Source organism: Capra hircus, chromosome 1 (assembly GCF_001704415.2).
Source record: "Capra hircus breed San Clemente chromosome 1, ASM170441v1, whole genome shotgun sequence".
NCBI classification, from domain to species: domain Eukaryota; kingdom Metazoa; phylum Chordata; class Mammalia; order Artiodactyla; family Bovidae; genus Capra; species Capra hircus.
The window spans coordinates 118,174,912-118,189,233 of record NC_030808.1 but is presented as its reverse complement, the minus strand read 5'-3'; the positions used below and the strand labels follow the sequence as shown (position 1 = coordinate 118,189,233).

At 42.6% G+C, this 14,322-nt stretch overlaps 1 protein-coding gene across 2 annotated transcripts in view; it reads right to left on the bottom strand.

The window, feature by feature from the left end:
* WWTR1 (WW domain containing transcription regulator 1) overlaps nt 1-14,322 on the bottom strand; it is a 146,839-nt gene that overhangs the window by 20,026 nt on the left and 112,491 nt on the right. For both annotated transcript variants that reach the window (XM_018049081.1, XM_018049076.1), the window contains exon 4: nt 12,434-12,636. In XM_018049081.1, coding sequence (XP_017904570.1) covers nt 12,434-12,636 — 203 coding nt within the window. The remainder of the gene's footprint in view (nt 1-12,433; nt 12,637-14,322) is intronic.

The following is a 14,322-nucleotide window of genomic DNA, read 5'->3' as shown; positions in this document are numbered from 1 at the left end:
GGGAAGCCCCTCCTTCAGGCAGTTTAGAGGATTTAACAAAGGGTTCTGTTTCACTTCCTGAACACACTTTCTCTCTCTGAATTGGAAAAGAGATCGAACTGGCCTCTCTGATCCGTTTCAATGTATATGGGTGGAGCTAGTGTCCCGGGAATTCACAAGCACAGCCAGCAGAGTTACAAGTTAAGATGTTAAAGGCCTGTTTTCAGAAAGATCTGGAAAGCTGCCCCTGGTAACCCCACCCCTACCCTCCTCCACCACAACTTTTTTTTTTCCTCTACATCCAAGCTGGGGGTAGAGAAGGCAATGGCACCCTACTCGAGTACTCTTGCCTGGAAAATCCCATGGACGGGGGAGCCTGGTAGGTTGCAGTCCATGGGGTCGCTAAGAGTCAGACATGACTGAGCGACTTCACTTTCACTTTTCACTTTCATGCATTGGAGAAGGAAATGGCAACTCACTCCAGGGTTCTTGCCTGGAAAATCCCAAGGCCGGGGGAGCCTGGTGGGCTGCCGTCTATGGGGTCGCACAGAGTCGGACACAATTGAAGAGACTTAGCAGCAGCAGCAGCAAGCTGGGGGTGTAAAGACTGGTACAAAATAAAGGCCTGAGAATCTCCTTCAGAGTTTGTGGTCTTCCATCTAGCTTCCTGAAGCGAATAATTATATATATGTGGGTTTAAAAGTGCCCTCTCCGAGGGGCTGGGGATTGGGATGGTGTTTAAAATAGCTGGAGGGGTTAGTGGGTGAAAGACAAATGCTGATTCATAAGAGGAAGATGTCCCTGGAAGAGAACTTCAATCCTCCTCTCCCTCCAACTCCCCACTGGCCTGCCGCCTGCCCGTGGAATAAATCAACAGAGGAGGTGAGAGGGTAAACAGCAGTTGAAAGCGCCCTGTAGCCCTGTCCGTCCTGGGTGAAGGGAGTGTCTCTCGCCAGCCAGCCAGCTCTGGCCCTCGCTGGAATGTACTTCAAAGACAAAGGAAGACAATAACTTCTTCTGAGGGTGATCTGTTTGATTTAAGTGTGTGTGGCCAGGGATACTACAAAAATGGAAGATTGGATTGTTTTAATTATAAGGGGTGGAGTGAGTAGAAACAAAAAAAGAAAAGAAAGACAATATTTTGAAATCCTAACATTAAAAAAATTATTCTGGTGCAGAGAAGTTGCTCTCGCTGCCAAAACCCTGAGGGACTTCAGGGGCAGAATGCCAAATTATTGACCTTCATTATAGGGGGGAAAAAAACCCATGCCCATGTAAATTTCTTTTTAACTCTGTGCCAAGGGATTCTAGAACTTCATTGTCACATTTCCTGGAGCCTCTCTTTGGAAATACCTCATCACACAGGCTCAGCTGCCAGACCCAGGCTGTCACTAGGAAAGAATATTCAAAATTCTGACACTTTGGGAAAGACATTTGTTGAGTCCCTAATTATTAACCACGGCCTTCTTGATGCTCTTTAATTCAAGATGTATATAACAGTTTTGTGTTGTTCCATAATCTCTGTTATCCTTTAGAATCACATTAAGGGAAACATTATAATTTAGATATTCTCCTTTTCACTTAAAAAAAAATAGCTGAATGGATTTCAAGATGGAGTATTTCTTTACACCTCAGAGATAAGATCAGAAACATGAAGCTGCTTTTCCTTTGTTCAAACTTGGTGAACCTCCATTTTAAAAAATGTGTTTGTACTACTCAGCCTTAAAAAAATAAAATTTTGCCATCTGCAGCAACCCGGGTGGACTCGGAGGGCACTATGCCAAGTGAAATAAATTCAGACAGAGAAAGACAATGTGCAATAGCACTTATATGTGGAATTAAAAATTACAAGAAACTAGCAAATATAACAGATATAGAGAACAAACCAGTGGTTACCAGTGCGGGAGTTGGGGATAATACATGGGTGGGAGAGAGGGAGATACACACTATTGGGTATAAGATAAGCTAAAAGGATGTACTGTACAACATGGACAATATGGCCAATGCCATGTAACGAAATGAAAAGGAAAGTTTAAAAATTATCTAAAAAATCTCAAGAACCTATAATGGAAAATAATCTGAAAAAAGAATATATGCGTGCTCAGTCGCTTCAGTTTTGTCCGACTCTTTGAGACCCCATCAACTGTAGCCTTCCAGACTCCTCTGTCCATGGGATTCCCCAGGCAAGAATACTGAAGTGGGTTGTTATGCCCTCCTCCAGGGGAACTTCCCCACCCAGGGGTCGAAATGCTTTCTCATGCCAATTCAAATTGGTTGACCAATTTAACTAATGATTAAGAAAGCTCAGTATTTTCCATTTTTGGCTTTTTCCATCACTCTCAAATTCTGATAAAGCTTTCCCAGGATTTCAGCCATACAGCATGTATGGCCCTAGGCAAACATTCCCTATATCACAGAGATGATATACATACACACACACATATATGTTACTGAAACACTTTGCTGTACACCTAAAACAAACACAACACTGTAAATCAACTATATTTCAATAAAGTTTTTAATTGTATAAAAATAAACATTTAAAAATAAATAAAAATTTTAAATGTGTTTGATTTTATAACATCTTTCAACAGTGTCCTTTTTAAAGGAATTGGTAATTTTTTTAGAAAACGAATTATTTCCAGGACCTGTAGGCAAATAGAACACTGACAGCAGTTAGAATGGAAACTCTATGAAGGTAAAGAACAAGCCTATTAGTTCACTGCTGTGCATTCAGGGCCTAGAACATGTTGGAACAAATGAGTGAATGAATGAATGTACACAGCCAGGCTACTCTAGTGGGATCCATGGGTGGACAACATGACCACTGATGTTCCTGGTCAACCCCGAAACCTAATTCCCTGAAATGCTTTTCTAAAAGGAATCATAGCCCCATGTGCTGAAGGCATGACTCCATGAAGCTGCCACTATTTATGCTATGATATGACACTTTTTAACCTCTCTAAATAGTTGTTCTTCACATGACAAACAACAGACCTCGGAGCCTTCCCTGGACCAGCCTTGCTCACAGCCGGGTGTGTCTCTCCCCAGGGCCCTCAGTCAGGAATGGCTGAAAGAGGCCGGCCAGCTGGCCCGCCAGACCCAATAGTGGCTGTCAAGCCCCACAGAAATCTGTGAGACCTGCCAAAGAATTCCGAGGCCTCCCGCCCAAGCCCTCTCCCCTGGTACCCGCTGTCCTGGCAATCAGAGGCCAAGCTGAGTCAGCATTTTTGTCTGACAAGCTGCTTTCTCCTGTCCACTGAGCCCCAATTAAGTGAAGGATGGGGGTGAAAGCAGTGCTGAGTCTGCCTGAGAATAACAATGGTTTCTCAACAACACAGAGGGAGCTAAGGCTTCTCTACTTAAGATTCTTCCAGGCCCTGGGGGCTGACAGGAAGTCCTCCAGTCAGAAATCGTCTTTGAGCCAGAAAGACCCCAAGCTTCATATTTGAATGAATAAAACAATGGAATACTCTACTCAGATAAAGCCAAGAGTCTGTTTTCATCTTAAGGAATTGTTCTTTCAGAGGGACAAATAGGGACTGAGAAGCTTGTTTCTCAATTTCTGACCAGTTACTCAAATTTTCCATTTCACTGGGTAAAGCTGTAAACATGCCCTTTATGATACTGAGCAAATATTGTGTTGGTTTTTAAGCTGTAACAGCAGAATAGTCTATAGTCTTGTGGGCATGTGTGGTTCATGGTTTTTTAAAATTTATGTCCAGCCTTGCTGTAGAAAGGATTCCAGGCAACCTAAAATAGATAGGTCCAAACTCAAAGCACCACTTCCATGGCTGATACAGAATAAATAGATTACTTCTCAAAATACATTAAGAAAAGAGGTAACACACAGTAGTATAATATACTACCAGTTTTGTTTTAAACTAAATATATATATATTTTAAAAAGATACATACAAAGACTGGAAAGAAATCACCAACATCTTCACAGCTCTCTTGAGGTAAAAGAATAGATGACGATTATGTTCCTTTTTGGTTTTGATTATTTTAAATATTTTCTACCTGTCTTTTCTGTGCAATAATTTTACTTCATTACTATTTTTATTTACATATAGTCATGGTCACACTACATGACGGCGAACTTCCAGATGTTCAAGCTGGTTTTAGAAAAGGCAGAGGAACCAGAGATCAAATTGCCAACATCCGCTGGATCCTGGAAAAAGCAAGAGAGTTCCAGAAAAACATCTATTTCTGCTTTATTGACTATGCCAAAGCCTTTCACTGTGTGGATCACAATAAACTGTGGAAAATTCTGAAACAGATGGGAATACCAGACCACCTGACTTGCCTCTTGAGAAACCTATATGCAGGTCAGGAAGCAACAGTTAGAACTGGACATGGAACAACAGACTGGTTCCCAATAGGAAAAGGAGTACGTCAAGACTGCATATTGTCACCCTGCTTATTTAACTTATATGCAGAGTACATCATGAGAAACGCTGGGCTGGAAGAAGTACAAGCTGGAATCAAGACTGCCGAGAGAAATATCAATAACCTCAGATATGCAGATGACACCACCCTTATGGCAGAAAGTGAAGAGGAACCAAAAAGCCTCTTGATGAAAATGAAAGAGGAGAGTGAAACAGTTGGCTTAAAGCTCAACATTCAGAAAATGAAGATCGTGGCATCTTGTCCCATCACTTCATGGGAAATAGATGGGGAAACAGTGGAAACAGTGTCAGACTTTATTTTTCTGGGCTCCAAAATCACTGCAGATGGTGACTGCAGCCATGAAATTAAAAGACACTTACTCCTTGGAAGAAAAGTTATGACCAACCTAGATAGCATATTGAAAAGCAGAGACATTACTTTGCCAACAAAGGTCTGTCTAGTCAAGGCTATGGTTATTCCAGTGGTCATGTATGGATGTGAGAGTTGGATTGTGAAGAAAGCCGAGTGCTGAAGAATTGATGCTTTTGAACTGTGATGTTGGAGAAGACTCCTGAGAGTCCCTTGGACTGCAAGGAGATCCAACCAGTCCATTCTAAGGGAGATCAGCCCTGGAATTTCTTTGGAAGGAATGATGCTAAAGCTGAAACTCCAGTACTTTGGCCACCTCATGAGAAGAGTTGACTCACTGGAAAAGCCTCTGATGCTGGGAGGGATTGGGGGCAGGAGGAAAAGGGGACGACAGAGGATGAGATGGCTGCATGGCATCACCGACTTGATGGACGTGAGTTTGAGTAAACTCGGGGAGTTGGTGATGGACAGGGAGGCCTGGCGTGCTGCGATTCATGGGGTCGCAAAGAGTCAGACACGACTGAGCGACTGAACTGAACTGAACTGACTGATGGTCACACTTTGTGAAATTGTACGGTTCTGAGTTTTGACAAGTACCTAATACAGCTGTGAAACAGCTACCCCAACTAAGACAGAGAACTGTGTTCTCACTCCCCAAATCCCCGAGTGCCTCTCCTTTGCAGGGAGCCCCTCCTTCACCCCTAACTCTGACACTCTTCTGCTGTCTCTGTAGCTCTGCCTTTCCCAGAATGTCATATAAATGGAATCATACATTATCAGGTCTTCTTCTTTTCCCCTTCTTACAGTTTTCCCACCTCCAGAGCATAGCACCCTCAGCAGAGTGGTTTTCCAGAAGCTGAGATCTGCCCTGGGGTTGAAGGTCAGGGAGAAAAGGTAACAAGACAGAACCACTTGGGTTTGTTTGTTTTGGCTGCATGGCATGTGGGATCCTACTTCCCTGACCAGGGACAGAACTTGTACCCCCTGCCTTGGAAGCGCAGCATCTTCACCACTGGACCACCAGGAAAATCTCTGAAGTCTGTTGAGTCTGGATTGTTTTCAATTAGCAAAATGCTTTCTCTTATGTCAGTCAGACAAAAACAACAAAAACAACTACTACTAGTTATAATTTAATGAAAAGATAGCAAGAAGCACATTGTCCAGCTAAGATTTTTTTGTTTTGTTTTTGGTCATGTGGCTTGTGGGATCTTAGTTCCCAGGCCAGGGATTGAAGCTGGGACCTCAGCAGTGAGAACTCAGAATCCTAACCACTGGACCACCAGGGAATTCCTGAGAATTGCTTTCTTTTCCAGGGTTGCTATTACTTTGATGAACCTGAAACCGCTTCACCAGCAAAAAATAAAACTCTCATTATCACGGACAATGGAGAATGTCTTTCACGAAAAGTCATTCTCCATAAGGTCTGTGAGAGACACTGAAAGCAGAGAGTTTCCTAATAAGGCCACGTTCTGCAGACCTGGCTGGGATCCCTTTGGGCCTGTTGGCACCCCTGCCCTGGGAGCACCTGCCATGTTTCGAGATAATTCATCAGTTATCAGATACAAGCAATTCAACTGTGCTGCTACAGCAGCCAATGTTAATGCATAGGAATCAATTTGAACAAAACTCTCCTACTTAAAAAGACTGCTAATCAGGGGAGATACCAAACCTCACCAGCCCTTTGATCCTAATTCTGTAGTTATCCAACAACTTGCTAGCCTGTGGGGACTGAAAAGGAAGGCAAAAAGCACATTATGCTCCTTTCCCAGAACTCTGGGCTCAGGTGATCTGGTCTCTGCTCCAATCATGAAAGTCAAAGATGGCAGCCACTGGAACCCCACAAAGTAGGGAACGGTTTGAATTCATCCTTCTGGCCACTAATTCAGATTAATCATTTTGTCTCCAGTGATAAAATGTAAGTTATCTGAAGGCAGCCATGTCTCATTTATCTTTTTATTATTTTGCACTATGCAAATGTTGAGTGAATAAACAGACAAGACAAAAAAAGGAATCAGAAAATAATTTTCCATCCTGAAATAATGGAAGTTCACTTCAGATCTGTAATCAGACTTTCCTCAAATTCATTGTGTTAATATCTTCCACATGATTTCAGTTGGCATCAAAAGGTATACGTCAGATTGTGGAACAAGGACCAAGGAATTGTTTTCTCCGCAGACTACATGTCTAGAGGAACAATGGCAAGAAAGCAGAAAGAAGAAGAAGGAAAAATAAAACAATATTTACACAGTATATAAGGAGCTTCCAGGGGACTTCACTGGCAGTACAGTGGTTAAGACTCTGTGCTTGAAATGCAGGTGACATAGGTTCAATCACCTGGTCAGGGAACTAAGATCTCACACGCCGAGAAGCCACTAAGACTGTACACCACAGTAAAAGATCCTATGTGCTGCAACAAAGACCCGAAGGAGCCAAAAATAAATAAATAATAGTTTTTTAAAAAAATACAGAGTAGTGATAATTTCCCAAGAATTAGGGAATAAATTCATTCTACTTATTAAAATGTACCAAAACCCTTTCCTACCTAGAGATGAAGGACAGGAACGGGCTTCTCTCCCAGAAATGCTCCTGTGAGAGGAAGGTCAAGGCCTGCCTGCAGGGCAAGGGCTCTGAGAGGACAGGCTAGACAGCCAGGGCCCTCATGCAAACTGCAGGGGGACCAGGCAAATTACCAGGCTGCACAAATGGTAAAGAACCTTGTCTGCCAGTGCAGGAGACATAAGGGATGTGGGTTGGATAACTGGGTCAGGAAGATCTCCTGCAGGAGGGCATGGCAACCCACTCCAGTATTCTTGCCTGGAGAATTGCATGGACAGAGGAGCCTGGCAGGCTACAGTCCATGGGATCTCACAGAGTCGGACACGACTGAAGCAACTTACCATGCAGGCGAACTACTAAGTGCCCAGAGAGCAAAGGATATTCAGGCAGTTGTTGACTATGAAGAACGGGGAGTGGGACAGAAAGAACAAATGGAACTGACAATCTTCAGAGCTCTTCGGGGCCAAAGTGCCTCTACCTTCCTACCAGATGCTAGAAGGCAGCCAAACAGGTGAGCCAGGTATCACTTTTACTTCCAGTCCATTAAGTTCAAATAGTGATGCTTAAGAGCAAAGCAACAAAAGAAAGAAGTAAAAAAAAAAAACAAAAAAAACTACACACCAAGATGATACACATAATCCACACCTGAACAATCAGACATCTTGGCAAGTGCCCCAGAAAACCGTCATCACTCTAACACCATTTATTGTACGGTCTTAAATAATATCTTTGACCCTGAGAAGCAAGCTAATTCTGGATGGAGGAAAACTTCTTCCACTGCTTAAAAAAGTCTCTATAGACCTTTCTTCCTGTTCAGTTCAGTTCAGTCGCTCAGTCGTGTCCGACTCTTTGCGACCCCATGAATCACAGCACGCCAGGCCTCCCTGTCCATCACCAACTCCCAGAGTTCACTCAGACTCACGTCCATAGGGTCAGTGATGCCATCTAGCCATCTCATCCTCTGTCGTCCACTTTTCCTCCTGCCCCCAATCCCTCCCAGCATCAAAGTCTTTTCCAATGAGTCAACTCTTCACATGAGTTTGCCAAAGTATTGGAGTTTCAACTTCAGCATCATTCCTTCCAAAGAACACCCAGGGTTGATCTCCTTTAGAATGGACTGGTTGGATCTCCTTGCAGTCCAAGGGACTCTCAAGAGTCTTCTCCAACACCACAATTCAAAAGCATCAATTCTTCGGTGCTCAGCTTTCTTCACAGTCCAACTCTCACATCCATACATGACCACTGGAAAAACCATAGCCTTGACTAGACGGACCCTTGTTGCAAAGTAATGTCTCTGCTTTTCAATATGCTATCTAGGTTGGTCATAACTTTTCTTCCAAGGAGTAAACGTCTTTTAATTTCATGGCTGCAGTCATCATCTGCAGTGATTTTGGAGCCCCCCAAAAATAAAGTCTGACACTGTTTCCACTCTTTCCCCATCTATTTCCCATGAAGTGATAGGACCAGATGCCATGATCTTCGTTTTCTGAATGTTGAGCTTTAAGCCAACTTTTTCACTCTCCTCTTTCACTTTCATCAAGAGGCTTTTTAGTTCCTCTTCACTTTCTGCCATAAGGCTGGTGTCATCTCCATAATAAAGATGAGAAGACATCAGAACCACCCGTTCCATCTCCTCCTCTATATGTGTGTGCTTGCACGTTCAAAGCTAACTATGTGAACCTCTGTGAGCAAATCTGGACGGTATTTCTCCCCATGGTCCTGTACAGGCGAAATGACACTGTGATGAAGCAAAATACTCTGAGTTCCACAGCCTCTAGGGATCAGCATTTAAGGAACTTGGTTGGTATTTCTGTAATACGAACCATCGATACTAACATTCTGGTTCAAAGGCACCTAAGGTTGGCATAAGGGAAACAATCTGGGGCACTTTCCTCCACCCCTTTTCAGAAATGCTTTCTGTGGGAAAGGAGGAGGTGGGGTAAGAGAAAGAGAAACAGAGCAAGACAGAAACTGAGAAGCAAGTCATTCTTTGCAGGATAGTCATAGCTTTGTGGGGGGAAAAACCATTAAAATCTATAAATGCTACTCTACTGCTATTTAATTTACTCTATATTATAAAAAATAGATATATTATTCCAAGTAGAATCATTATCCAAAGACAGAAAACCATAATACAATCATTTCCTGCTAAGAAACATGATAGCGTATATCTAAAAACAGTATAAACAACTGTTACCCTGAAATAACTACAAAAATTCAGACATAAATCCTCAGGGTAAAAAAGCATAATAATGGTCATATTACAAAGTTGTATTCCTCAAATTTAGAGGATAGTTCAACAGAACAACAAAGCACAATTTATATTCACTTCCCGCATTTTCAAAGACTGTCTAAGGAATTCTTTTAATTCATCATGGTTTTTAAACTTCACACAGTGTAATTGTTAGTCACTCAGTCATGTTTGACTCTTTGCAACCCCATGGACTGTAGCCTAGGAGGCTTCTCTGTCCATAGAATTCTCCAGGCAAGAAGACTGGAGTGGGTAGCCATTCCCTTCTCCAAGGGATCTTTCCAACCCAGGGATTGAACCCAGGTCTCCTGCATTGCAGGCAGATTCTTTACTATCAGAGCCACAAGGGAAGCCACCTCACACAGTATAAGGTATCACACAGTACAGATACTTTGTATTTTAGAATTTATTTGATGAGAAATTCATTATTTACCTATGGCAGTAAGTGTATATTTTTGAAAGTATCAAATATAATAGTACCAAAGGGAAAAAATAGTGTTTAATATCCCCAGCCCCCGGCAATAAAGCTTTCTGGAACAGTCAAAACTACTCATTTCCTTAAACATGGAAAGGAAGCTACCCATGTACCCTGCTTCATGTGAGTCATAAGGCAAAGTCTGAAGAATTAGAACAATAAACTGAAGCCTTCCTCCCCAAAATGCAGCCAGCAAAACTGATGAGGCCAGAAAACCTGTGCTACATTAGTTGAGCAGCACAGAAGAGAATTCTGCTCTTGCACAGACCAAGCCATTTCAGCAGGGAAAAGGCTATGGCCTCCTTCAGGGACTTTCATTTATTTTTTGAAGGGAAGCACTGAGCCTGACTCACTGAGGACACACCCTCTTTGGACGGACTGACTGCATGAATACACGAACGAGTGGAGGATGCCACAGAGGTGGCTATTTAGAGCCCAGGCAGCTTTGCAGACCCCTCTATCAGAGTCCACAGGCAAAGCATTTTGCTTTCTCAAGCCCCCTCAATTTTCTCTTTTCTTCATGCTTCATGGCAGATCAAAGACAGCTACAGATTCACTGTCATTTCCTCCATGGAACACTCTCTGTTATCTGCTCTAATTTGGGGTGGGAAGGGGAGCGGGCATTAGAGGAGGAAGGCGCACACTGTGACTGCTTTGATCAAGAGAATATGGAAGACGTAATTCGGTGGCAGTTTCTAGAGCCAGGCCCTAATACACTGGCAGCTTTCAATTCCTATCTCTTAGAACATTCTCTCAGGGAGACCCAAGCTGCTATTGCAAATAGAATAGTTCCACTGCTCTAAGATTGCCAAGCTAGAGATGCCGTGGGCAAATACTTCAAGTTTTAGTCCCAACTAAGCCCAGACTTTCAGCAACCTCACCATGAGGCCACACACTTAAGTAAACCCACCTTGGACCCTCCAAGTCAACCCATCCACCAGCTGAATACCACTAAATGGCTTACTCTTTGGAAGGAAAGTTATGACCAACCTAGACAGCATATTCAAAAGCAGAGATATTACTTTGCCAACAAAGGTCTGTCTAGTCAAGGCTATGGTTTTTCCAGTAGTCATGTATGGATGTGAAGAAAGCTGAGCACCGAAGAACTGATGCTTTTGAACTGTGGTGTTGGAGAAGACTCTTGAGAGTCCCTTGGACTGCAAGGAGGTCCAACCAGTCCATCCTAAAGGAAATCAGTCCTGGGTGTTCACTGGAAGGACTGATGCTAAAGCTGAAACTCCAATACTTTGGCCCCCTCATGCAAAGAGCTGACTCACTGGAAAAGACCCTGACGCTGGGAGGGATTGGAGGCAGGAGGAGAAGTGGACGACAGAGGATGAGATGGCTGGATGGCATCACCGACTCGATGGACATGAGTTTGAGTAAACTCCGGGAGTTGGTGATGGACAGGGAGGCCTGGCATGCTGCGATTCATGAGGTCGCAAAGAGTCGGACATGACTGAGCGACTGAACTGAACCAAACCGAACTGAAGTGACTTCAGTCTACACTATGTATAGAAGAAGAAGAGTCCAGCTGAGCCCTGCCTCAACTCCTGACCACAAAATTGTGTGATATAATAAAAAGGCTATATGGTGGGAAGGGGGAAGGATGGGAAAAAGGGATGGTTAGGGAGTTTGGGATGGACATGTATACCCTGCTATATTTAAAATAGGTAACCAACAAAGACCTACTGTATAGCACAGGGAACTAGTCTCAATGTTATGTGGCAGCCCAGATAAGGGGGAGTTTAGGCGTGAATAGATATATGTGTTATGTATGGCTGAGTCCCTTTGCTGTCCATCTGAAACTCACAACGTTGTTGATCACCTATATGCCAATATACAATAAAAACTTTTAAAAATTAAATAAATAAAATGGTTATTCTTTTAAGCCACTAAGTTTTGTGATAAAAAGTAATTGGTACATACTCTTTCTCTCCTTCTAGTGACGAGTAGTGAAAGCCAAAGGTAGCCATGCGTATTAGCATGTACATTAGCATGCGTACAGCTAGTCTGCGTGCTCACAGATTTGACTCTCAAGATAGTGCAAGTAGAAAACGGAAGTTTGGAGCAGGGTTTTGGGCCTTTAATGCTTCTGGAAGTGAAGTGAAGTTGCTCAGTTCATTCTGACTCTTTGCGACCCCACGAACTGCAGCCCACCAGGCTCCTCCATCCATGGGATTTTCCAGGCAGGAGTACTGGAGTGGGTTGCCATTTCCTTTTCCAGGGGATCTTCCCGACCCAGGGATTGAACCCAGGTCTCCTGCATTGTAGCCAGACACTTTTACCGTCTGAGCCACCAGGGAAGTCCAATGCCTCTGGAGAAAGATTTATTTTACTCTGATGGCAAGTGGCTACCTACCTAGTAGCCTTGACCACAAAGCCTCCACCAGGTACCACCGAAGGCCATACCTGCCTCATGAGCTCCTCCTGGCGCATCCTAATCCTCTCTCTCTCCATCTGGATCCTCTGAAGCCGAAGCTTCTGCTGCTGCTGCTGTTGGGTGGTCAGTGCATTGGGCATACTCATGAGCCCCGCTGATGGGTTCTGAGGGGGATGGTTCTGCTGGCTCAGGGAACTGGGTGCCATCTGCTGCTGGTGTTGGTGATTCATCACTACGGAGAGAAGAACAGGGAGATGAGTGACCAGGACCACAGCACCTTATCAAAGAGACCATCAGAATGCTGTGGACTTTAGATTCCTGAGATTCCCTCCCAAGTACTTTGCTGCTTATCATTACTGTTTAGGTAACCATTACCTTAATTCAATTCACAGAGATTCAGATACTGGCCCCTCTCCTGACCCACCTAGTCTTAGCTCTTGTGCCCTGTTAAAAGTCTGATTTCACACCTTGCCTGTGTCTAGGGTACATTTCAATCCTTAAATAGAACATAGTGGTCATAAGCAAATTCCACAAAGGTTACCACAACATGAAAGCTAATTTCACCAGGACATCTGGGTGTGTGTGCCTGTCCTCAGTCAACCTGCATGTTTATGGCAGAGCTAAGGAGGGCATGCGATCATTGATAGTGGTGGGTGTGAAACAATATTTAGAACAGGTGGGTGAATTAACAGGTAAAACACAGCACCTAGATCAGGGCTCTACACAAAAGCAGGACCCCATTCATGCTTTGTTAAAAGAGGATGCCCCAAAGACATTATTAGTGAGAAATTATGAGCGAATGATTAGAGAACATTTAGTGAGAATTATTAGTGAGAAAGAAATTATATAAAAGATGCTAACCATGTTTGTGACTGGATAAAGGCATAGAAGTGTTTTCAACTTTTTAAGGATTTTCTATTTGTATTTACCAATATTGAAAATTTAGCATACAGTACTTCACGTTACAAAACACTTTTAAATAGTTTAATAAATTATATTAGTGTTCCCTCCCCCAAAAAAATGCATCTTAAAAAGTGCTAGTTTTTCTCAAGACAGTTTACCTATCAAATTTGCTTAACTTCTACTGGCTAATATCCTACAATAAAGAAAACCATGTTTTCCAGTCTATTTGCTCCTAAGTCAGGGCCAAAAGCAACAATGTGTAACTTTATATACTTACTTCATTTCTGAGAAAAAAAAAAAACAAAAAATGTAATTTGTGCTATATTTTATATCATTACCTTTAAAGATAAAATTATTGGCATATTTTACTTAAAGTTCAGAGTGAAATATTTCAGATCTTCAGTTTGATACAGATATTACATGGGAACATATTATAACCAAACTTTCTTAGGTGAATTTTAAAACACACACACACACATACACACTGAAAAAAAAGTACCAGGGAACCCTCCTACACTGTTGCTGGGAATATAAATTGGTACAACCGCTATGTAGAACAGTACAGAAGTTCCTTAAAAGCTAAAAATAGAACTACCATATCATCCAACAATCCCACTCCTGGGCATATATCTGGAGAAAACCATAACTTGAAAAGATACATGAACCCCAATGTTCACTGCAGCACTATTTACAATAGCCAAGACATGGAAGCCACCTGAATGTCCATCAACAGAGGAATGGATAAACCAGATATGGTACATATATAAATGGAATATCACTCAGCCATGAAAAAGAACAAAATACATTTACAAAACAGAAACAGATTCACAGACCTAGAAAACAAACTTATGGCTACCAAAGAGAAAACACAATGAGGGGAGGGGTAAATTAGGAATTGGGAGTTAACATACACACACTATATAAAACAGACAATCAACAAGGGCCTGCTGTGTAGCACAGGGAATTCTACTCAGTACTACCTAATGACTGACACGGGAAAAGAATCTAAAAGAGA